General features: G+C 37.8%; 2 protein-coding genes across 7 annotated transcripts; one reads left to right on the forward strand and one right to left on the reverse strand.

Moving 5' to 3' along the window:
* The first annotated feature begins 1568 nt into the window (after positions 1–1568).
* On the forward strand, positions 1569–17960 carry LOC103720826 (CLP protease regulatory subunit CLPX3, mitochondrial). Of its 3 annotated transcripts, XR_015977299.2 has the most exons (18): positions 1569–2440; positions 3778–3839; positions 4034–4134; positions 4293–4372; positions 6588–6638; positions 8658–8732; positions 8817–8894; positions 11738–11794; positions 14465–14535; positions 14626–14725; positions 14871–14975; positions 15354–15416; positions 15491–15613; positions 15757–15915; positions 16407–16474; positions 16642–16707; positions 17007–17419; positions 17546–17960. XR_015977299.2 is itself a non-coding variant. In XM_008810741.6 (16 exons), exons 1-16 carry the CDS (start codon positions 1643–1645, stop codon positions 16643–16645), a joined length of 1995 nt encoding a protein of 664 aa, XP_008808963.5. In that variant the 5' UTR covers positions 1569–1642; the 3' UTR covers positions 16646–16847. The 3 variants fall into 3 exon arrangements, 2 of the variants coding, with proteins under 2 accessions (XP_008808963.5, XP_088576402.2); XM_008810741.6 differs by lacking the exons at positions 17007–17419; positions 17546–17960 and having other exon boundaries at positions 16642–16847; XM_088720276.2 differs by lacking the exons at positions 16642–16707; positions 17007–17419; positions 17546–17960 and having other exon boundaries at positions 16407–16604.
* A 987-nt stretch (positions 17961–18947) lies between these two features.
* Positions 18948–25067, reverse strand: LOC103720827 (P-loop containing nucleoside triphosphate hydrolases superfamily protein). Of its 4 annotated transcripts, XM_008810742.5 has the most exons (10): positions 24753–25061; positions 23846–23908; positions 23589–23666; positions 23037–23257; positions 22273–22345; positions 21896–22180; positions 20650–20793; positions 19826–19876; positions 19388–19488; positions 18948–19228 (listed from the first exon to the last, which is right to left on the reverse strand). In XM_008810742.5, the coding sequence occupies exons 1-9, from the start codon at positions 24951–24953 to the stop codon at positions 19417–19419; spliced, it is 1188 nt and encodes a 395-aa protein (XP_008808964.2). In that variant the 5' UTR covers positions 24954–25061; the 3' UTR covers positions 18948–19228; positions 19388–19416. The 4 variants fall into 4 exon arrangements, with proteins under 4 accessions (XP_008808964.2, XP_089786358.1, XP_088576404.2 ...); XM_089930232.1 differs by lacking the exon at positions 21896–22180 and having other exon boundaries at positions 24753–25067; XM_088720278.2 differs by lacking the exons at positions 18948–19228; positions 19388–19488 and adding an exon at positions 19503–19688 and having other exon boundaries at positions 24753–25063.
* Between the last annotated feature and the right edge of the window lie 156 nt (positions 25068–25223).

Raw genomic sequence — 25223 nt, forward strand, 5'->3', positions numbered from 1 at the left:
AGCACTAAGATTGGGATGAAGGGTAAGAAAATGCTTATTAGTCATTATTCAATGCAATGTTCTTCAGGTTAAGTGCTATAATTCTTGTTATGATAGAAGGTAAGTGAAGAAATAGTGCCAAATCAGACACTATATTTAAATAATTGTTCGGGATGACAACTCTAGTAAGGGTAAAAAGGAAAAGAGATGTCACAAAGAATGCTTTATGTTTGATAATTGACTTATCATTCTTGCAACTCCTTTTTTTGCTCATGCATTTATGGCATTTTGTTTATTATGACTGAAAGGAACTGGTCTAATAAGTGCAAAAAAAAAAAAGAAGCGACAAATGTAATCTCGTACAAAGTTTTTAATTAGGCTTCATTTTTTGGCACATTTTATTTCTGGCTTGTATTTAATCCATGTTTTATTTTGCTGATTAGAAAAGTTGATTATTAGAAGTAAATACATAGTAGTATGGATTGTGCTCTATTTGAAAAGCCAATTGTTGGCCATGTAATGTGTAAACTGCAATTAGATTGACCCTTCTAAGTCAGTTAGAAAAAAAGTATAGAGTCATAAGCTTATACCATTGTACTAATGTGAACTTGAGCTATGCCATTCCACCATGAATTACATATTATACCTTGATTCTTAATGCACTTAAAGTAATAGCAGGCAATAAATATAGCCATCTACGAAATCAGAAGGAAAGGAGGTAAACCGCTGAATCTTGCCAAGAGGTGTTTGATAGACAAAAATGAGAAAAAAAAAAAGTAGAGGTGGAATCACATGAATCCCATCTTAGTTGTGCTGTATACAAGGATAACATTCCAGTAATGTATAGGGAACCAATTTTAGTAGCTACGAATAGCTTAAGTAGCTATATATATTTGTTATATGGACCCTTTATGAGTAGTGAGAAAGGGTTGTTCATCATTTTTGCTAGTCCATCAAAATTAAGGTTGTGAAAGAGGTTCCAAAATTATACACTATAGTTTTTTTTTTTCTTTTTCTTTTTAGAAAGAATCTGATTGCCCTTGATATGTAATATAATTAATAAACTTATAATTTATAATTTAATTATGAAATTTTATTCCTTCAATCTTATGGAGCCATGGCGTCAACTCTATGGCCAGTGTACACATCTGCCATGCCCAGGTACAAGATTTCCAATGTTCTTAAATATCTTAAAATTACAAACTTTTTAGTGCTACCAATCATCCATCCATTCATCACTTCATGACTGGTCTAATATGGTAACTGAAATCTTGGGTAGTTTGAAAAAAAAAAACAAAAGAGAGGGACCATGCTTGACTCGGATATCACTCAGCCAGTGACTGCTTAAGCGCTTGCATGTGGTCGCATTAGAAGCAAATGCGTTGCCTGCCCAAACACCGCAATAGAAGCAGATCCAGACTGCGACGGTGCACGTGGCGGCAAGGACGAGCAGAGGCGACAAAAAAATCGTACGCGACACACCGGTTGAACGGCCCTGATCTCCCCATCACATCTGCATCTCCCGTCGCCCCACGCCGGAGCCTGACCACATTAAAGAGAAAATGATCCCACCATATTTATCCTTCCAAGTTATCTTTTCCGTTTCTCCCCCCCCCCCTCCCCTTTTTCTCGCGCTCTCGCTCTCGCTCTCGGGAGCGGTATCATGTCGGGAATTTTCCGATGGAAGAGGCTGAGAGAACCTGCGGCTCGCGCCGCCGCCGCTGTCGCTTCCGCACCCAGCCGCCCGATCTGTACCAACTCCGCCGCCCCTCACTCTGGCCGCCACCATCGCCGCCCCCCCGGCATCCCGCACGGGCAGGAGCGGCACAAGTGGGCCGGCGGCGCCGACGAGTTCCACACCCGCCGCATCCGCGCCGAGGCCAACTGCCCCCGCTGCTCCAAGCATATGGACGTCCTCTTCTCTAACCGCTCCCCGCCCTCCATCGCCGGCGCCGGCGACCGCGGCGGCTACCAGGCCCTCAACGTCTGCCCCAGCTGCAAGACCGCCTATTACTTCCGCCCCCACAAGCTCGTCCCCCTCCAGGGCACCTTCGTCGAGATCGGCCGCGTTCGGGGCGCTGACTCCGAGAGGGAGAGGCCCGCCGGCGCCGGGGATGACGAGGAGCAGGGGAATCGCTTAAAGACCTCCTTTTGGGAGGCGCTGCGGTCTTCATACGGCGGGGAGCCGCCGGAGAACTGGCCGCCCATGCCAGGCCTGCCGGAGGGTAATGGATTGGCGGTGCACACCCCGCCCGGGCCGCCGTTCCCGCCGAATTTGAACGTGGTGAGGGTGGCCGGGCCCGGCGGGGGCGGGGGAGGAGAGGGGACCGGTGGTGGTGGTGGTGGATTCGGGGGGAAGGACGGGTGGGGCGGGTCTAATTTGGGGAAGGATTTGCCCACGCCCAAGGAGATCTGCAAGGGGCTCGATAAGTACGTGATCGGGCAAGATCGTGCTAAAAAGGTAGCTTTTTTATCACTTTCTTGGCAAATTCGTTGAACTTGTTTATCAGGAATAGAAGATATAGTAGAATTTAAATACAAGAAATCGATTCTTTGGTTTTAGTTATTGAATGTAAGTTAAATAATTTCCATCACAAAGTCTAAAGACTTCGGAAGATACTGGAGAGCATTCTGATCAAAGATTTTTTCCTAATTATAAATGTGTCTGTTTACTGATCAAAGATTTTTTCCTAATTATAAATGTGCCTGTTTCTTGAAAAAGTGACCTTTTCCCCCTCCATTTCTTTTCCAATTTTTCCATAGTACATAATGCGGACAATAAACACCATTCCTACCATGTAAATGGTGATTGCGTGGTGGAGGATTGTTGTATCTTCCAAAAGTTTCTTTGGGGCCTACACCCACCTATCAAACTGACTTAAAGGGATATAATGGAGAAAGATTTCAGATTTGGTCTTCATCTCTCCGCCCGAACAGTTCGCCAAATAACCTCATCTTCCACCCGACAACACCAATTCTCACTCAAGGTCTTCAAGTTGATATTCTTATATCAAATTGCTCATCTTTCTTCCATGTCCCAGTTCTAGAGTAAAGAATCATGACTTTTCATGAAGACATTGTGAAAAAAATACATCATGTTATCATCTTTTAGATTCCTAGAATAAAGGTTGGGAGCTTTTTTTATTTTTTTTAAATGTTCTCTTTTCAAATTAGGTTTCTCTGAAAAGCAAGATTCATACTTTCTCTAGCATGTGTTTTGGAATAAACTTTTTAATTCCAAAGTCACTCAGAATAGCCTCGATAGTATGTTTCTATTATGCAGTAGGTCTGTGTTTCAGCAAATTACCTAGTGTAACCCGAAAACAGATTGGTTCTTGCAAGGGAATGTGCTGACAATCCTTTTAACTTGCATGTAGGAGTAAAATAAAAGGTAACTATGGCTTAGGACAACTAGCCTTCTCCTTGCTAATAAGTGAGCTATAAGAATCAAATAGGCTAGTGAACATTCATACTTACTGAAGATTGTAGAAGGCAGGATGTTAGTTCATGCAATATGTATTCTTCTAACGTTTACTGTTGTTTTTGGGTACCTAGTGCTTTGCACAAGTCTACTTTCTTTTTTTAATTAACCTTCCTTGTTGTCATGATCAAACAGAATGCACCATAATATCTGGTTTTGTTTCTCAAGATACCAAGTCTCATCTTTGGTTTCTTTATTCTTTTTATTGGATATTGTGTTTATGTGGTTAAACCAACAATGGGAAATTATCCATCTTAATAATAATGATGAGATTTTTTGTAATGATTTTTTTCTGGTAATCCACTTAAAAATTGCAGGTGCTATCTGTTGCTGTGTACAACCACTATAAGAGAATCCATCATGCATCTTTACAGAAAGGGTCTGTTCCCATTTAACCTTCCTATATCTATTTCATTTTCTGCTCTAATCCTATGGCTTATGTTTGTTTTGTTATATGTCTTTTCTTTAAGTTCAAGTGTATGTGGGTGTTATATATAAGTATCAAAAACTTGCTCATTCTTGGTGATGTTTTCTGACGGCTCATGCTGAGCTGAATTTACTGAAAATACACAGATCTGGAGCTGATTCAGGGAACTTTGAGCCTGAAAATGATGATGACGATAATGTAGAGTTAGACAAAAGCAATGTGCTCTTGATGGGCCCTACTGGCTCAGGTACGGTTTACATTTTTCTGATGTGATGGTTTTGCCGAACATGCTGCACTTATTATGTCCTATCTATCATCATGAGAAGTAACAGGGAATTATCTACTGTATTTTATTTTTTGATGGCCTGGCCTACGTATAAATTGTTTTATTGTCTGTAAGGACAGGGAAGACATTACTTGCAAAGACATTAGCTCGCTTTGTGAATGTGCCATTTGTTATTGCGGATGCAACAACACTGACACAGGTAAGTGCACTTATGTTCTTTTAGTTACTTACTATGTTGAAAATAAAAAAATATTCTTTCATAGTGTAACCCTCTAGCCCAAGGAACTCTGCTGTTGTGGTTTCCTGATTTTTAGATTTGTTAATTCATTTTTCTTGCAGTATGTATTTATGATTTTCTTAAGATATTCTTATCCTCTGATTATTTTAAATTAACTTATAAATGATTCCTCTATTTAAAATCTTGCACATTTAGCATAAAAGCTGAAAGAAAATTCAAGAACATTTTTACCTGCTCCATACACATTCTGATGTGCTTGTTTTGGTCTACTTTTGATCTTTTATGCATGTATCATAAGAAAATTCTGTAATTGGGAAGAAAACATATCACCATCTGATGATATATTTAGAAATTAGAGTCAAGGCCAGTTTATGTAGCAATTCATTTTGATCTATGAGATCCTCGTGAACAAGGTCCTTTGAGAGAAAGAGTGCAATTTTTACATCAATTCTGTCATCTGCTCAGCATTTCTTGATGACAATCATAGGCATTACTCTTTTTGTTAAACATTCTTTGTTTGAGCTTCAAACTTTTTAGTTTTAAAAGAATGATACTTTTGCGAGGTTGCAATGAAACAATAATGAAGAGAAAAATTCTTTCTGATGTCAAAGTTGGATCATAGCTTATATTTCAGCCTATATAATTCTTTGACAGCACATTTCAGCTTACATAGTGTTTGAATTATTCATTTATTTATTTTTTATTAGTGTTGCACTAAGTATTCCTTGGTGGAACGTTTTAAAAGGTATTTTGAGCTTATGAGCTTTTCAATTAGATATTAGGTGAGGAGTGTCTAAGCTTCACATACATTGGGCTTATGACAAAGTTAGATGCCTCTGGAAGACACAACCCAAATATTTTACTAGATTTCAAGTGTTCAAAAATATATATCAATGGTTAGTTGGATTTTTTTATGGGTTCTCTGATCTTGGAGCCTGCCTAGCTTGCATGATTTGTTTTCCGCCATTAATATATCTCAGTATGTATGATGCTTATCTTGAAGGTTTTTGAACTAAATTATGGAGCATTCCATTGTATGCTTTATTTATTTATTTTGTGGTGGGAGAAATAATTTTGGTTGTTATGAAGATTAGTAGCTATATGTGCTATGAAAGGTATTGTATTAATACAGAGCAATTTAATTTTAATTTTACTTGATCAGTTGATTGCAGAACGGTTATTAGTTTCATGAAATATACCTTGCACTAATCTCTTACTGCCTTTTGAGTGCACCAAGAGTCCCTTGGTGTTGATACAGAAAAAAGAGCATAAACAAATTAGCTAGGGACAGAACCTTTGCCCTTGCTAGATTTTGAGGGTGGGCAGACTTTCTTTACATGTTTAGGAAACTTACTAGATTAGTGAGAGGCGCTGATCATTGATAGGTTTTGTAAATAAAACCAGCAAAAAGACAAGTCATGTAGGGACAACCCTTGCTATATCTCAAAGTTTTTCCCCTGGTGGGATAGGAAAGGAGAAGAAGAAGGTGGCAATTATAATCCATAATCTTAATTATCAAACCTTCTGCTAATAATTTGGTATCACTCTTATGAATATTAAGTTACCAAGTATTCCTATCTAGGGTGACCTTTGGTGTTACTTCAAGCCTTTTCATATGCAGTTTCACATCTTCCATCTATGTCACTCGAGATCTTCCCCTTCTCTTTGTGAGTCCTTTGACGAAACATATAGGGACCAAAGATTAAGGATTTGCTGTAATTGTAAAATTGTAAAGCAAAATAATAAAACATTAAAAAGGTAAGCGAAGAAGAGGAGAACAAGAAAGAAAGGAGAATCAGAAACAAATTTTACTGGTGACAAGCAGAATGTGAGCTTTTATATGTGTATTTTATGTGTCTCTATGTTGTATGTGAATTGTGAAGTTGCAAGTTGTGAAGTAATAAGAATATGAAGAATAATATAACTTAGCTGATATTTGGAAATGCTGAAGGCTTTAACAGCAAAGTAACTGAGGAATATTGAACTGTTGTAGGCTTGTAGCTGCATATTGGATTACATGCTTTGTTTATAGAAGATGTAACTAAGCAATTCCTGCTTGGTATATAATAATGTGACACACATGTTGCTATCACACCACAGTTAGCTTATGTGCATGTCTTTTTGTTTGCTTTTGGTATTGCAGTACTAAACTGAAAACGGACAAATATTTGTACAGGCAGGCTATGTTGGAGAGGATGTTGAGTCAATATTATACAAGTTGCTTACGGTATGGTTTTGGATATTCTCTTATTCAGATGCTTTATATTACTAGCTTGGATTATCTGATTGTCCGTGATATTGAGGAGAATTGAATGCAAAATATGTAACTATTACCATTGCATAGTATGGTAACTGTAATCTGAATTGCGGCATTATTCATTTTTCTTTGCAAGAATGCTGTCATTAGTTTTTTGACATCTAGCCTGTATAATTCTATTGGAGATATTGAGATATTTACACTTCTCATGAACGTAACAGGATTTTCCTGTTAATGGTTTCAAAAATATGTTTTTACTTGTATGCGTTACTTGAAAAAAATTCAATTGGTCAATCAATTATGCAATTAAAGTTATATAACATAATGAGATTTAAGAAATGCAGTTATTAGGTCCTGAATATGATATTTTCAGTTTCTTCCTTTGTATGTAATTTTGCTGTTTTCTGAGGTACTTTTCCTATGAAATGTATGAACAGTACCAGGACACTCTTGGGCTTGCTGATGCAATGCAATTGACTGGACTGCTAGAGTAATAGTTTGCTCCACCAGTCATTGGTGCTTTCAGTTATTATTTTCCGAAGGCGGAAGTTGTTTAATTGTTTATGTACATAATGCATCTTGAGTTGCTAGGCTTTTTCTTTGATAAATTGGCTACACGAAAACCATGCTAAAGGTATGTGAAGGATATTGCTGAAGTACTATAACAACTCAGGACCTCATTCAAAAAGGCTAGTCGAAAGGTGTTATTTGGGTTCTTTGGGCTCTGTATAAGTATCTGCGATCTACCCAATGCATAGCTGATGTGGGATTAAACACGCCTGTATGTGTCCTCACAAGGATATAGGACATTGCCAAATAAAATAATGATCCAAATATGTAAATATTTGTGACATAGTACTTGGAAAGTTTTGAACCTTCTCATGTTACCTCTGTTTATAATCCAAGTATCATTACTTGTACAATATATCAGCATTTTGTCTTTACTTTCTTGCTGTCTTTTCTTGCGTATTGCACCTTAAAATCTCATCAAGTGAATACAGGCTGAGATACCACTTTCCCTTCATTGTTGTTATTATGATGCCATTGGAACATGATCTAGTCTCCCTTTCTAAAACAAGCTACCCCTGGTTATCTTGTGCAGCGTATCCCATTGACACGAATTTTCTTTTCCCCCTTTTTCTGTCATCTCATCTTTTTTTTTATTTTTTCTTAACGAATTCATTCTTCTTAAACATGCCAACAGACTGCATCCAATCTAATTGAGGGCTGTTTTCATTTATTCTTCCTTGATGTTTGCTAAATCCTGAGCCAATTGCAACTCAATCAAATGAATACTTGCAATTATCATATATGCTTCAATAGATATTATCCTTCTTGTTCCTGGCCCTACCGTATAGATCTGAGCATCTATCTTTCTTGGCAACCCTTGGTCTTTATTGGATGTATACCTGATATTTTGATTGGTGCTCTCTCACTTTATTCTCTATTAGCGAACTTTTTGTAGTTTCATTTGTAATTTGGCCTTCCTAGTCACACAAAATGAGCATGAGCAACCATAACTTTCTCACATGTGCAATGTTTATCTTATATATCGAAACTAATTGTTTCGTAACATTTTAGTCTGTCCAACAATGTGTACGTTACTAATGAAATCCTGGAATGTCACTCTAGAAGCAAGCATCCACTTCATTTGTCTTATTCTATTTCTGGTAGAACTCTCTCTCTCTCTCTCTCTCTTTCTCCCTCCTCTCTTAATATATCCTTAAGGCAACAATAGTTCTCATTTTGTGGCACACCAAGGAGATCACTTACTATTGTTAATACTTTTCCATTCTGTGGCTAGTGATCTAATTACTAATTACCAAATACATTTTTATACTTTCCCATATCTAGCTCTAGATATGGTGCTATTGTTAATCCTAAAAGCTTCAAGAATATGCTGAGTCATCGTACTTTCTTGTGTTCTATTTATTTTGCAAATGCACCTCAAACCTTCAGACTTACACTCTTCTCTTTTAAATGTGTTAGGTTGCTGACTTCAATGTGCAAGCAGCTCAACAAGGCATAGTATACATTGATGAAGTTGATAAAATAACTAAGAAGGTATTCACATTGATTTAGTTATTGATTTACTTATATCTTCATTTACATCTTATTAACAGGATTTAGAAATGATTAACTTTGCAGGCTGAGAGCCTAAATATCAGTAGAGATGTATCTGGTGAAGGTGTTCAGCAGGCATTACTGAAAATGCTAGAAGGAACTGTAAGTCATATATCACGCCTTATTATTTCTTTTAGTTTCATATGTATTTATCACTTAAAAATTGTACTTCATGTGAATGTGCATGGTGTTTGAGACCTTTGGTGCCATATTTAAGAGCTCTGCGGTATTCCACTTCCTATCCATAAAACATATAGCAATTGTCTGGCAATCATCATATAGCATAACAACAATCATCATATAGCAATTGTCTTTAAGTTCTCTTTTCCATATTTGGATGATACTATCCCCAATAATGATTAATAAAATAGAAGTAAAGTTTTCATATTTGTTGTGTGATATTATAAGGTTATTATGCTTTCATAATAGGTCCATTTAAGTAGTGCCCTTTGATTGAATTGTAGATCTGTGAGCTTATTCATTTTATTTATTAACATTTAATGTAAGAGGAATAGCAGGCTTGCTTTTTTCTTTTTCTTTTTCCTTTTTTTCTTCATTTGACTTAGTTGATTGTTGTAGTTATACTAACAATCATAATTAACAGACGACCTGTATATTTGGATTCAAATTTTTGTGGATTAAATGGATATATTGTTGGCAGATAACGAGAAATTGACAAAAAACTTATAAATCACAGTGTACTCTATATAAGCATATAAAGAGGACTCTGTCCTGATGGTTAAGTATATTTGGCTGGTGGAAGTATAGGAATGATATGATTTTGGAAGAGGACTGCTGGTAAATTAAAAAAGAAAGAAAGAATAGATAACTTACTTTCCTGTCCTTTGATGTAGCTCTATAGTCATAAGCGTATGTATGTTGATAACTGATGGTTCTGAGGGCATGAAATTAAGAAAAAAAGGGCACACAATGCACGAGGCTCCCACTAGTGCAGGGTTTGGAGGGTCAGATGTATGCAGCCTTACTCTTGCATGAGGAGAGGCTAGTTTTGTGTTTTGAACTTGTGACACCAAGGTCGCATTGGAGCAACCTTACTGATTTGCCCAGAGGGCAGGAAATTAATAAGCACAAAAAATATGACCTCTTTGTGCTGGCTAATGATGGTGGTGATGCTCCTCAACTTGTGATCTTGGATGTCCATTTCTTCTAATGAATGAATTTTGTAGGACGATTAAATATACACTAGACATGTGCCTTGCATGTGTCAGTCAACATGATTTTTTTTTTCCTTTTTTTGATTTTATAAATCATTAGAGAGTCAAGTCCTGGCAGTTCCATAGCAGGGATAGGGAGTTGCATAGGTGCTTCAGGTTGAATGAAAATGAAGACATTCATTAGAATGTATATTAGAAAGTCACTTTTCTGCAGCTTTAGACAAACGTATTAATGTATCTCGTTTTTCATTGGAATTATTTCTGGATGAAATTTCCAAGTTTTAAGCACCAAAATGATCTATATACTGCTTATCCATTAAAGTTTGAATTTGGATATAATAGGTTATTTTTATCTGAACAAATGGGACTTCTGAATTTTGAGGTATGGATTCCAAAGCTGTCCTTAAAAGGAAAAACTGCCATAATCATTCTTACTTTAGGACTCTAACTGATTATGTCAGTTTGTGTTTTGTAGTACCTTATTTTTGTGCTTGTCTTAGCTTAGAATAACAATGATTATGAAAAGTAGAACTGGATTTGTGAGTAGTAGGTTTGATCTCAGCCCATGTTGAGTCATACAGTGTGCTCAAAAGTTTATATGCAAGAAAACATGTCTGTGGCCCTAGAACGGATGCTGCACATGGAAGCACCCAAAACTTTGCAACAAGTTAGAGCGATACTTAGATCTAAACTTTTACCTTAATCCTAGGATAGATGTCTTCATTCATCTGAGCTCAGCAATGGGAACATACTGCATTCATGATTTGACTTTTTATGCTTTTGAGTCCATTATCTGACTTGCTTTAAAATATAAAAAATGCTATCTGTGTAGTGTTGATTCTTGGCAGATGGTATCCTCGGACTGTCTTCACCAAATGATAATTGGTGGATCAATCCTGTCTTTTATCATTTTAATTATAGAGCAATTAAACTTAGTTTACCTATGCTGTATTTAAAAGCATTCTACCAGAGACTTGATGTTTGGCAAATTATATAATTATTTATTCAGCTTCCTGATAATCTGTTGTTTAATTATCATGTTTCAAGAATCGTGGGTCGTCAAACAAAATTTTTCTAATGACAGAGCTTTAGTGACAAAGGAGCGATGCATCAACCTCCTATATTTGAATAGTTCATTACCTAGTTTACAGTCAAAAATCTACTCGAATATTAATTATGCTTTTAATAGTTGGTTTTTGTTAAGCCTTAGTTACGTGTTTATATATGTGGAATGTGTTACAATGTGTTTCTAGACTTATTAGTTATTGTTCATGTATGTGTCTACTAGAGTTTATGTAAATGATTATTATTTGTCTTTTAGAAAGTCATTGTGTATTGACTAAGGACTATGAAGAGTCACGTGCTATCTATTAAATTCATGTAGTGGAGAATGAATGATAGTGAACAATGAAGATTTGGATTGTTTTTGAGTTATTTATATTTGAGGTTAGTGGTGGATTCCACTCCCTTCTTCTTCTTTCTTCTTGTCTGTTGATCTTTCCCCCTATTTGCCTAATCTCTAATATTTCTGGCATCATTTAGGCTTCCTATATTGCTAGTTGTTGAATAAAATGTGGAATCCTTCATTCGCATATGGAAAAAATATTTTTATTCATGTGGTGAATGTTTTCTATTTTGCTGAACATTGTAAATACATTTTTTTTAATTAAATCTAATCAATCATGAGCATTTGATGGCCTCAGGTGAAGTATGTCGTGATTTTGTTTTGGTTTCTAATGAGAATCGAAATTTGAATATCTTTTTGTGCAGATAGTCAATGTTCCAGAGAAGGGAGCTCGAAAGCACCCTCGTGGTGACAATATACAGGTATTAGAGACATGGAATTTCTTTAAAATACATAAGATATTACCTTCCTAAATTTTTGCTTTTTTCATAATTTTGAACTATTATGTTTGCATGTTTGTTTTCCACAAAAAATCAATACATTGCTTGTTATGGTCCTGTCAATTTCTAAACTAATATGCTTGTCTTGCCGCATCTTTTGGATTTCAGTTATTTGTGTGCTTGTCATATTGTATGATGTTGAAAGTGTAATGACTAATGACTAACCTGTTAAAGTTTATCAACTCAGAGTATTCGATTTACAAAGTAACCATGGCCTATGAACCTTTTTTTTTTTTTTCCTTTCTATCAGATATGCTGTGTTTTTTAGGCCATTGCACTGCTAGACTAATCCTGTCAGAAAGTTTATGCTGCTGGAGTTTCAATCATCTCAGTTCCCTCTACCTTGATGCTTTATGTATGTTAGCAAAAGTAGGCGGACCATGCAAAATTATTTCATACACAAGGATGCACATAGCATAGACACATTTTAGTTTCATTTTGTTAATCTATTCTCATGATATCTGTATACAAATTTGAAGTAAAATTCGCCAAACCGGTACCAGAGGGCATACCAATGGTTGATCAATTTGGCATGTTATGGATTTGTATCATGTTGTTGCAGGGTGTACCAACAAAGGGAGAGCAAGAGAAGGGGGAGAGGGGAAGGAGAGGAAGAGAGAGAGAGGGAGGGGGGAGAGAAAGGCCGAGAGAGGGAGGGATGGCTCGAAAGCCCTCGTCAGAAGAGGGGAGCCCCTTTTTAATTTGCAAACTTTAGTTCAAAACCGGCAAATTACAAAAGGGCTCCTTTGTTTCGAAACGAAGTAGGGGAGCCTTGTTCTGACGGGGTTTTCGAGCCCTCCCCCCCTCTCTCCGCCTCTCTCTTCCCCTCCCTCTCTCTCGCTCTCCCTCCCTCCCTTCATCTCCCTCTTGCTCCCTCCCTCTCTCTCTGTCTTTCTCTCTCTCCTTCTCCTTCTCCTTCTCCCTTTGTTTCGAACCGACTTTAGTTTGAAACTGGCAAAGCGAAAAAGGGCTCCCCTGTTTCGAAGCAGAACAAGGGAGTCCTATTTCGACGAGGGCTTTCGAGCACTCCCTCCCTCTCTCTTAGCCTCTCTGTCTTCTCCTCCCTCTCCCTCTCTCTTCCTCCCTCCCTTCCTCTCTCTTTTCCTCTCTCTCCTTCTCCCTCTCCCTCTGCTTCGAATCGAGGTGATGAACGTGCTAGTAACCGACCGGTCTGGTTCGATACATCTCGAATAGGCTGGTTCAGCACGGTTCAGTAAACTTTGATCTAAAGATTTGGGAAATGGTATGCTGAAACGGCCTGTACTGGCCGTTCAGCACGTACCGTACTGGTCTGGGCCTTGAGCAGTATGGTTCAGCCGTGGAAAACGGTACACAACCCATACCGACAGAATCCAATCGGAGCTGGGGAATAAGAAGAGAAGGAGAGAGCGAGCGGGGGAGGGAGGGAGGAGAGGCCTCCGCCGCTATCAGAGAGCCGCGGGGGGGCGGAGGCCGTGGCCGCGGCGGAGTCCCCTATTTCTTTCAAGTCGCCGACTTCACTTAAAAAATTCCAAATTTTTATCCGCGGCCTCGTCCCCTGTTTGGAAAAAAACAGGGTACTCGGCTGCGGTCGCGGCCGCGGCCTTTGCCGTGCCCCCGCGGCCTCTGCCGCCCCCTGCGGCCCTCCACTGGTAGCGGAGGCCTCTCCTTCTCCCTTCCTCCCCTACTCGCTCTCTTTCACCTCTTCTCCAGCTCCGGCTCTCAGTACGGGCTCGATACCGAAACGGTACCGAGAATGATGAACCGGTCCGGTAGGCCACCGGTACCGGTTCAGAATACCTTAATTTGGGGCCAAAAAGAAAACTTTACCTGAAAAGTCTTTTAAGTAAACCATGAAATAAAACAATACTACAATTTTCAGATTTCTTACGGCCAAAAGAGGCCCTAGTTTTAGAATTTAGTCTTCATAGATCTCTTAATGGGATCCCTTTAGCATCCCCTGCATATTCATTGATCTGGTTAAATTGCATATAAATTATCTGTAAAAATTGAAACAAATTAAACAAATAAACTAATTAATGGGAACATATTTCAAAATATAAAACCTTTTCAGGTAGCTCTATTGCAAATTTGGAGTGCTTGTGAACTATATTGTTGAAGAATAAAAATCTTCTTGTTTGCTTACCACTGGAGTGTGGACTTGTATCATGTTTTACGAAGAGCATTGGTGAAAGGAATATTCATTTCTGGCTAACTGTTCTAAAAAGTTCGCTTTACTCCTCCCAACTAAATAGAATAAAATCATTGATTTGTGAAAATTTGCAACACGGAAACTATCTTAAAACATAACAAGGCAAGAAAAATTAGTATAAAAAATTTCACTTAACTTTCGGCTGTGGCATGCTTGTTCTTTTAATAACTGGTTAAGAAATCGAGTGGACTACGATTGCCATCTGATTTCTTTTCTGGTATATGTTTTTCTTTGGGTATTCTGTAGGTCCACACTCACATTTTTCCTTTGTTCGCTACTCTCGTGTAAGTTTGAATTAACAGATAGTATAAACTTACTTCTTATTTGACTTTTATAGTTATGGACTTATTGCAGTTTTTAGCATATTTATTTCTTTAATTTCATGCTTGTTTGATATGCAGATAGACACAAAAGATATTCTTTTTATATGTGGTGGAGCTTTTGTTGATTTGGAAAAGACAATTTCAGAAAGGTAACAATGTCAAATATTTGTAATAATCTTCCTCCAAATAGTTCTTGCTGAACATGCTGTTTGAGAGTGACCTGACTTTTTCTGGAACAGACGACAAGATTCTTCTATAGGCTTTGGAGCACCAGTGCGTGCAAACATGAGAACTGGTGGGTTAACAAATGCTGTAGTGACATCATCGTTGTTGGAATCAGTAAGCATCAAAAAACTAAAAGGCTGTGACTGGCAATCCGCTGGTGTCTATATTGACAGCATAATAAGCTTACCTTGTGGAGGGACACGGACTTCTTTCCTTACGAATGTGACAAATTAACATGATATGCACATTATTTTCACAGGTTGAAAGTAGTGATCTTATGGCATATGGCCTCATTCCGGAATTTATTGGACGCTTTCCAGTACTGGTTAGTTTGTCGGCGCTGAATGAGGACCAACTTGTTCAGGTAGTACCTAGTCTGGATTTACTCTCTTTTGTTCTATCAACAGAGCTGTTTCAATCTTCGCAACTTTGTATGATGTTAATTCAGTTATTTCCTGCCTTAATGTTAATCCCTTTATTTGGTGGGTGGGTCAAGCTTGTTTGGGTGTTGCATTGACAGAGGGTTGGTTGAAACTCTAGTACATGTCTTTCTATTTACAGAAGTTACTTGGATACTTGTGTTTCATTGCAGTAGCCGCAAATTAACTTGAATTTAAAAATTGTCTAGCTCAAACTTTCAAGTTCAATGGAATGGAACGATCATGTTACTTGGTGGAAGCTCCTCTTTTAAATTACTACTTAATTTTTATGACATTTGATGAAGTTACATGGCTAACTTCAGGTCTTGATGGAGCCAAAGAATGCCCTTGGCAAACAATTCAAGAAATTATTTAGCATGAACAATGTGAGTGTCCCTGTTCTATTGATCATATTTGTGCCTCTGTCTGAGAACTGTACCTCAGTTTATGCTTCTTCCAGGTTAAGCTAAAATTTACGGACACTGCACTTAGGCTGATTTCTCAAAAAGCAATGGCCAAGAATACCGGTGCTCGAGGTTTAAGAGCAATATTGGAAAATATTCTTACAGAAGCCATGTATGAGGTATGTTTCTTGACTTATTTTTGACCAATCTTCCAGAAATATGATCCAAAATACGATGTATTCCAGTATCCAACTTTTTAAACCATCTCTCTTCTAGTTACAATTTTTTAATGACTTTAAATTCTGGGTGCACTTGCTTTCAGATCCCAGATGTAAAGACAGGTGATGAGCGAATAGATGCAGTTGTGGTGGATGAAGAGGCTGTTGGCTCTGTTGACAGACCAGGTTGTGGAGCTAAAATTCTTTGTGGCGATGGAGCTTTGGAAAAGTACCTTAAAGAAAACAAGATAAAGGATCGAGAGGTACATACATGTTTCTCCATGAAACAAACTAAAATTTTATATTTACAGGTTGTTCCATCATAGTTGGAACAAAATGAACTCAAGAAGCGTTCTGACATCTTCTAAGCCACAAACTATGCCCTGGATCCCTGTTAAATTTCTGTGCTCTGTTGCATGTCTGGAGCTTTGACTTCACAGAAGTTGCATCATTTCTATCACACCATTTTTGATAAGATTCTACCACACCATTTACTTTGGTGAAATTGAGCTTCCATTTAAAATTCCAACCAGCTGTTCCACTTTTACAGCAATCACCGTCTGGCACAAATCAATGCCTGAAAATTTACCATTCTGGGTGGTTATGCACCTATGTGTAGATGTTCACATCTGCCTGTTGTTTGGGTGGAACAGCTGATCCAATTCCACATGTTAATCATTTTTCTGTTGAAGAACAATAGAGACAAAGTATTTGAGTACTGAATGCACAATGTTGTTATTGATGAACTCCACAGGCAATTATTGATGGGTCTGAGGGTGAACTGGAAGGAGAATCTGAACTCTCATCTAGAGCCATGAGCATGTAATTTCTAGGAGCCTGCAAGTATTGTAAATTTCCATTTGTACTGATGTAATTATTATCCTTGAATACAGAATTTACTTTCAGCTATTTATATTTCATGCTAATTTAAGCATCACTCCATTGTCCAAGACCTCATGTTGTTTCTGTTGTCCAAATGTGCACTGCAGATAAGCAAACTATAGAGCCTTACTCTTCTAAATTTTGCTGTCAACTAGGGATCTAAGACAATTTAGGTGAGTTTAATTATGTGATCTAATCCTCAAAAAGGTTTAGTTGTGTGATCTGGATTCATAGAGGAAATTGTTATCCTCAAATTTTTCAGCAACCGAGTTTCTTCTGGTTTTCAGCATATGATAACTCTGGTTTTCTGGTTTCTCCATGTACAATGATGTGAGACATTTCTGTTATATACCTTTGTGATTTACCCATCAATGGAACCAGGATTGCATTATCGTGTGTGCCTTCTATAATCATACGTTATTTCAAAAAAAAGAAATCTGAAATTAAGAACCTTTTTTTCTTTTTGGTGAAGTGTTGGGAATGGCGATATTCTATTCCACCATGAAGAGCAATTTTATCTGCAAATGTTGCAGCACAAAAATGTGCAGTGCATGCAGAAATTGATTGTTGACTCCAAAGTGCATCAGAAGCAGTTACAGCAAGGATACGAGACTAGTGAAATGAAGAATGACTTGAGCTTAATTGTCTCTCATCATATTTAAATGAACGGGAAACTACTCACATTTCCCCAGGCATGTTTGCCCAAGGCTAGCTCCAGTCCACATTTGCTTGGATGCATGGCAATTGCAGTTGCTGAACCTAGGTCAGGTACTAGGCTTGGGAAAATAATAGATAGGAATACTCATCTCTCTCATGGATGGACAGGTTATTTATCTACTCTTTCCTAGCATGCTGCTTCTCAAAGATCCAAATTTAGGCCACAGGGTACTGAAATCTCAATATCTGAATATTTAGCTACGTTTTAAACCTAAACAATTTCCATAGAATCATGATTTGGTTTTCTTGCACTTCCTTTATATCGTCTGAGATGAACCAATATTTCGGCATCAGACACCCATCAAGATGGCCGAGATACCAGATTCACGAGCCTTGTTTTCATAGCACGGAGGGTCTACAAGCCAACCACTTCATGAGCATTTCAGGCAATGCCAAAAGATCTAATTGCTTAAGAGGCATCTATGAGAACTCTTCTGAAGGGATGCAGATGACTGAACTGAGCCAGGCATGTAGCTGCTCAGGCTCCGCTAAAACTTGAGCTGTGAGGTCGCTCGGCTTCTATGTCTTTGGTCTCTCTCTGCCCTTGCCCCCTTTCTCTTGCTCTCTTTTTTCTTTCCGTGTTTCCTGTCATGGGATTTAGCTAAAAGTTGCTGGATAAAGATACTTATATTTTAGCATCAGGGGGGGGCCTATGGCTTCAGTTTTGATTTGGTTATCTAGATGTGATTAACCTAATTATTTCTTCTCATCCTAAACACAGTAAAGAGTAAGAAAACAATGTGGAGGTGTAAGATATAGATCAGTAGAATTAAGAACACTGAAAACCACCAAGGGACCTTCTGCAAGGGCAGGAACGATTTGCTGAAGAAAGCCTGCAGACTGTAGGCTCTTTGTGATGTGGAGGCCGCTGCATCTTTGAGTACTCCAATATTTGCTTGGAGCACATCCCCGCATGCTTACAAAAATTATGTGGTAAAAAAGAAAAGTAACACCTACCAGATCATATGAAAACTAAAAAGAAGAAAACTTTAAGTTCCCAAATATCTATCTCCAAACTTTTTTGTTGGGAACTCAAGTTTTCTTCCTATTAGCGTTCAAAGGTGAATCTCCAAGTTTGATGCTGATGTGGCCCAAATCTAACTTACCAATCATGAGCTAAGACGCAGCACAAACGGAAATCTGTTTTAGTTGGACTCGAATTCCTAAGCTGATGCAGATAAGAGAAATCAAAGAATGGTTCTACATCTATCTTTTTTTTTTAAAAAAAAAAAACTGAGAATGTTTCTGTTTTGCTAACCAATGTTTCTTTCTATTTTTAGTTAATATTTTCGGGGCCATACATTTCTTATCCTTGGTATAATATCAGCCTGCAATATTTGATTGGAAGAATCACCATCACGTGAATCCAATATTTCCCAGACAGCTCCAAGAAAATCGTTCATGAACACAAGAAACTATTTTGATAGGAAAATAATAATATGCTTTGGACCACTAAGTAAGCAATTCTAATTATTTTCAGAGACTAGGGTAATATTCTAGTTGAAATTGAGAAATTGCTGAATTCTGTGATCGGCTCATCAGGGAACTCTAGGCTTCCATTGCACCTTTTCAAGCATTTCAAATTTTAAGAATAGGGATCATTTTTCATAACTTTTTAGAATTTTCCTTTAGTTTTTGCTTCTTAAACCTGCTTGCTTGTGCAGTTAGATCAAGGGCAAAAAGAAAGACCAGAAAGTAGTAACATGATGAGTTCTTTTAGTCTGATAATAAGAGCAAAGAAGGCAGTTTCAATGCATTTCTGAAATGCCAGTTACATCTACTTCAAGGGAAGATACAGGAGCCACAATAGTACCTTCACTAGATATTCGACAAAATTTTGGCCATGGAACCAGCATGTGTGGAGCTGAGCTGGACAATCCAATCAACAATTTGCAACCTTTTTGACACCATTGTCCCGGCCAAGCAGTCCGTTTTTTATGGTAAACCAAGGCAGAGCAGTCCTTTACGGGTCCATATCTGCATGTGTTTATAGAGATAACGGAAAAAATATGCATCAGCGCTCGAGTTTATCGACTGAAATTCTTTGAACTAAAGGAGTACAGAAGAACCATTGGCAAACGCAGCACTATAGATTACATCACAAGCTACACATGTTATAGTTCTATAGGGCCATACTTTGTCATAACGGATGATGCAGAAGCTCACTATATTCCCTCTCCATCATATGTTATCCATCTTTGAATTACAACCTTGAACTGGTCATCCCTCTTTCTCACCTGCAGTTCACCACTATCAATAATGAAGATCCGCATTTTCAGCTGAAGCAGAATTTGGTGAATCTAGGTGCTAGAAATGCTGACGGTCAATAAGAACCTCATGTTATTGGATTATTATTCTAATAATATTGTGAAGACAACAATATCTTTCTTCAGAGTATAAATCTCCACCCAATAAGTTGACAAACTGATTCCACCACCTAATTTCAAGGGGAGGTCTACATAAACATCCAACAAAAAGATTTGGAGCAAAATTGTAAAAAGATTGCCATGCTGGAAATATCATTGTCTAAAGCTTAAACCAAAGATCGACAAAAAAATTTATCATCCATCATACCTCTACCAATGGCATTTTGCTGTGGAGCAACATATCAACACTCCTTTCGGTCTGCACAACCAAAAAGAACAGAGAGCTATGATCTTTAACAATGAAAAGATGCCATTTATGCAGCCGCAGTGGAATTTCTGTGGCGGGCATATGAATACAAAGTAATTGATGAAATAAAGATGAAAAATATTTTAAAAAAATATGCCCATCTGTGCAAATATTGAACAGCGATGAATATTATAAATATGATAAAATATTATGCTCAGAAAACAATAAAAACCATCTGAAATATTTTTTACAAAATACAAGTCTTTGAAATGCAATCTAATTTAATTAGAAGAGAGTTCTTAATATTAGCATTATTATGTTTAACTAACGGGGCCACAAATGTCTAACATGTACTGAGCATGAATGATACAATTTCCACTGGAGACCAGCTAGTCAGCTACATGCACCTGGTTACAGAGCATTCTCCAATTCACCCACAAGAACCAGTGCTGCTGATCCTTTATAAAAAAATTAACTGAAGCTTTAAAGGATTGCAAACCAAATAAATTCAGTCAGTATATATCACTAGTTTATCATGCTTCATTCCCCATATGCTGATGTGGTGCCAGGGTTGTGCTCTTATATGCCAAACCCAACTTTCTTTTTTTGCTGACTTCAAATCTGAATGGTAATGCAGTTAAACAGGAAAAAGGGAAAACGGAGGTCATAACAGATTTTGATTCCATCGTGACCCAGAGATCTCTGCAATCCTATATCAAAGCTAAGCTGGACTTAGAAACTGTATTGCTCAATGCTTTTTTCATTCACAAAAAAAGACAACTTACTCGGTGAGCGACCCAGTAGTTCCGTTCCCTCATCTCAATAAGGAAAGGAAATGTTGGAGGAGCTTTCCTCTCAAGAATGCTTTTCTGGCTACGTCTAGCTCGAGCCTCATCATCACCTAGAGTAACAGTTTCCACTCCCCCAACCTGGACATTCAACAAATAATCAAATGGAAATCATTAGAGCATTATATCTTAAGAAAACTACTTTCTCCAACATAAAACTAATAAAAATGTAAAAAAATGCAGGCAGGTAACAAGCATTTGACTTAATGATATAAACCAAAAAAATCTTAAGGAGTACCTCTTCACTCTCACCCCCAACCCCCCAACCGAAAATAAAAGAAAGAGAGAAAAAGAAAAAGAAAAAAAAAACTTGAAGGAGATAGGACCCCGAACAGCATTAAAACATGCAGGTTCCATGAACATCATGTTTATCAAAGCTGCTGAAACATAAAAACCCATATGATTTTCTCTCCTTTCAGCTTAAGCAGTCATAGGTGGTGACTCCCTTAAATGCCTTGGCAGAAAGCCTAGGTGGCCAGGCGGGAACACGGAATTAGCAATTCCTGAAAACTATTATGATTTAATAGATAGCCTCATATAATCAAATCATCACAAATATAACAAACATGACCTCCAGATTTCTCCCTTTCTCTTATTCACTGTCCAAAATCCTCTTGCTGCTCATGATGGGGAGGATGGTTTAGAGTTAAGAGAGGCAGCTTGAATGATCGTTGTCCTTAGATAACAGAAGAACCAACATTGATGGTTGTGATCTTGAAGTGATTTGATAAATACACTCCAATACCATTTATGTGCCCCAAATTATTAGATAATAAATACATTTCATGAAATATATGTAGAAACATGATTGGAATTGAAAGTGATCAATAAAATTAGACATAGGTGCTGCCAGGAAACAAAGCAGCTGAAAAGTGGCCCGGCACTTGGTTAAGTGCCAACATGGGCACCCAGATGGCCATCTCCCCAAGCAGCTTGGAGAGCATCAGACACCTAGCCAGTGGGGCTGTCCAAGTGCCTAGGAGGCCATGTTGGCAACCTCGTCTCTGTTGTATTTACCAAATCTCCTCTATCACCGCTTGTATTATAACTTGAAAAGGACATACGTCCCGAAATAAAATCATATTTTGAAGCTCAACAGAAGTAGTTGCAAGTTACAAAGCATTTTATGCCATAACATTGATGCTCAAAGACTCATATGCATATAACTTGTACGGTGGTATACCAGATCAGAAAGAGTGGGGTTTTTAATGATATTTCCCAAATGTTCTCCATGGGCAGTACCGATAAGCATCACTCCCCTTTCTGCAATTGACCTACAAGCAACTGCCTCTGCTTCAGTACCAATCTCGTCAACAATTACCACCTCAGGCATATGATTCTCGACTGCTTCAATCATGAGTCTGTGCTGCAAGGATGGTTCTGGAACTTGCATTCTCCTTGCACCCCCTATTGCTGCGTGAGGAATATCCCCATCTCCACCAATCTCATTGCTAGTGTCCACAATTACCTATCCTAATTATCAGTGAACTGATGAAGAAAGTAAGGCATTTTAAGTGACAGATTAGAAGAAGCTACAGGAATAAAAAGTTACTAGCATACCACTCGCTTTTGAAGTTCATCAGCCAAGACACGTGCAATCTCACGCATGACAGTAGTCTTACCAACTCCAGGCCTGGTGGAACAGAAAGTGAGGAATTATAGCAAATTAAACCCTAGAAAATATAAAATCCACAAGATGCAGATGGGCAAACATACATCAATTACTCATAACATAGAAACCCAAGAACTTTAACATGCAAAGTCATACAAATATTAAATACAATCATTAAGGAAACTCAGAACTCGAGCATGCTTAAAAACACAAGCATTGTAGGCATGACATTAGAGTGCAAACTCCATCAATAATATGATATGGCTGGTCCAACATATTTATAGATTAACCAACTTAAATGGTATTTTGTATTAATTATTGCATAAGCATTAATCATTGAAATGAAAAACATAGTATCATAGACACTAAAAAGCAATGGTCTATAAAAAACTCTGCACTTATCATCTTGGAAAAGGTTTTCGTGGCGGGTACTTTGTCGATGTTTTATATCAATCTACCTATATGAGCATCCTCCTAAGTCATTCACATGATGGTTTTATCACCAATTCCTTTGCTATTATATCTAGAAGAACTACGCTACACCGAACATATCTTATATCAACAACTTAGGCTCAAATCATGGGGATTGCCTGGATATTTTGCTTGACAGACAATATATTCAGTTAATCAACAACAGACATTATATTGGAAGTAGTCCAAAAGGCACTACACAAATAATCTCTATCATGCTTCTTCTCTAGGGCGATAATACCTTCCTAGAAAGAGGATGCTTTCATGGTATTGCAGGAGATCACGGACCATGTCAACATGACCAGTAACTGCTCGTCCAACTCTACACGTCAACCCAACAATAAGCCCTTTCCTACTCCTTATTGCAGATATTCTGTGCAAGGTACCTTCAATGCCAGCACGGTTGTCTCCTCCAAATTCTCCAACTGCTTTCTGAGCTTCCACCAACTCATCCAGTGAAATCTAGAATGTGGAAAAGAAGGCAACATTTCTTTCCTTTTACTTTTTTTCAAAAAAAAAAAAAAAACTACAACCGTGCAACAGAAATCTCATTATAATAGAAAAATCATAGTGATAAGCAAAAACAAAATCTGAGTCAAGCAAGTTCCAAACCTGGCGCAAAACACTGAGGAGTAAGCGTGCAGAATGTCAGAAACCGCAGAATATGGTTAGAGAATTGTAAAAATTCATAAATTGAGAGTGCCAATTGTAATGAAAGGGAAGTAACATACATTGAACAAAGAAAATTATAAAGAGAACCAAAGGTGAAAGTTCTATCTCAAGTTATTTATACCTCTGTATTCCTCAGATACTGCCCACCAGATTCCCCAAGGAAACGTGCTTCAGGCTTACGGCCCAAATCCAGAATAACCTAATAAATGGTGAGCAAAAATAAGCATTGTGTAGACAGATAAACAATAATTCCAAATGATATATGATCATTTCATCTTTTACTCCTCATTAATATGTCTGTCCATGTGCCACGCATATGGTAAATGTCAAATGATTGTGTTAGAACAAGTGAAGGATGAGATTTGCATCTAAACTTACCTCTAAAAGTTGAGCTCTTCTAGGTTCATTTTGTAGATTCTCTCGCAAATCTTTGGGTAAAATCTGCAAAAGATGAGTCAATGTTGGGAAGTTAGTTGAAAATTCGAAATTGGCATAGCAAAAGTGTCAATACCAAAAACATTTGATGCCAATGCTGTTTGCCATTTTGAGATTTTGCCTCAAAGTGGCAGGGGACATGAATTTGCGAATACCCTGTCTTTTCAAGTCCCAAGTTAAATTATTACAATATATCTTAAGTGCCATGTGGTGCGCTTTTGTTAGAGGAGATCGTTATGATGACCGAATAATGTGCAAAAATGATCACCATAATAAGTGGAGACCCATGCATCTAAACAACAAGCGCAATGGAATCACTTTATTATTCACTGCAATGTGAAACACCAAAAGAATAGGCGAAGTGGATACACATCTAGCTAGCACACAACTAATTTAACAAAATCCAACCAACAATATCATAGCATTGTACAGTAGCACATGATTAATTAAGAATGAGGTGAAGCCTGCTTGAGTGACGAGTTTTTTACTTCAGCGCTGCGAGCTACACAATAGAGTCAAATGAAAGACATTAAATCTTTTACCAAAAATTGCATCTTTATATGCCCTAGTGTTAGTTCTAGGAATTGTTTCCGATTGGCCTTATCATCCTACTCTACTTGACATCCAATCTTGCTCCATATTTTGATAAACTCATTTGGCTTTATGTCATCTAAATGTTGCAAAAGAAGTTTTTTTTTTCCACATCCTCCTCACCACATCGAAGAAACCCTTTTTTTTAATTAAAAATACATTAATTGAAAGAGGGGGGAAAAGGCATTACTAGAAAGAAAAGAAAAGAGAGAACGCATAACGCTATAAGAACAGGGAGTGGAGTAGCGAAGATACTGACTTGAAGTAGCGCGTGGAGGTCATCCTCGACGACTACGAAGCCATCCTCCGTAGCTTCGGAGTGCGAAGAGCACCGAACTCGACGAGGATTTCTCCTTGGAGTGGGGAGGGAAACCAATCGCGATCTCAAAGGCCTAGTGGAGAGGAAGCCGTCAAGGATTTTATGTGGAATAGGCCGAGGATAAACTGAGAGCACGCCCATTCCTCCTCCTTGGTCGGAAAATTTTGCGGCGGAAGGAAACGCAATAATATTTATCTATCCATCTTCCGGGACGGGGCCGACTCGGACCCGACTCACCTGTCCCCGAGAGGAGATAGTTCCATCCAAACCTGTGCTGTCAAAAGATTCGGAATTCGGGATAGATCCGGTAAATCTGTCGGAAGTTTTTTTTTTAAAAAAAAAATTATTTGAAGAATAAGAATGTAAAATTCGATAATTTAAATATAAATATCTAATTTTTAGATAATTATA

Source organism: Phoenix dactylifera, chromosome 4 (assembly GCF_051530095.1).
Source record: "Phoenix dactylifera cultivar Ajwa chromosome 4, Ajwa_hap1_PhDact_Kaust_v1.1, whole genome shotgun sequence".
NCBI classification, from domain to species: domain Eukaryota; kingdom Viridiplantae; phylum Streptophyta; class Magnoliopsida; order Arecales; family Arecaceae; genus Phoenix; species Phoenix dactylifera.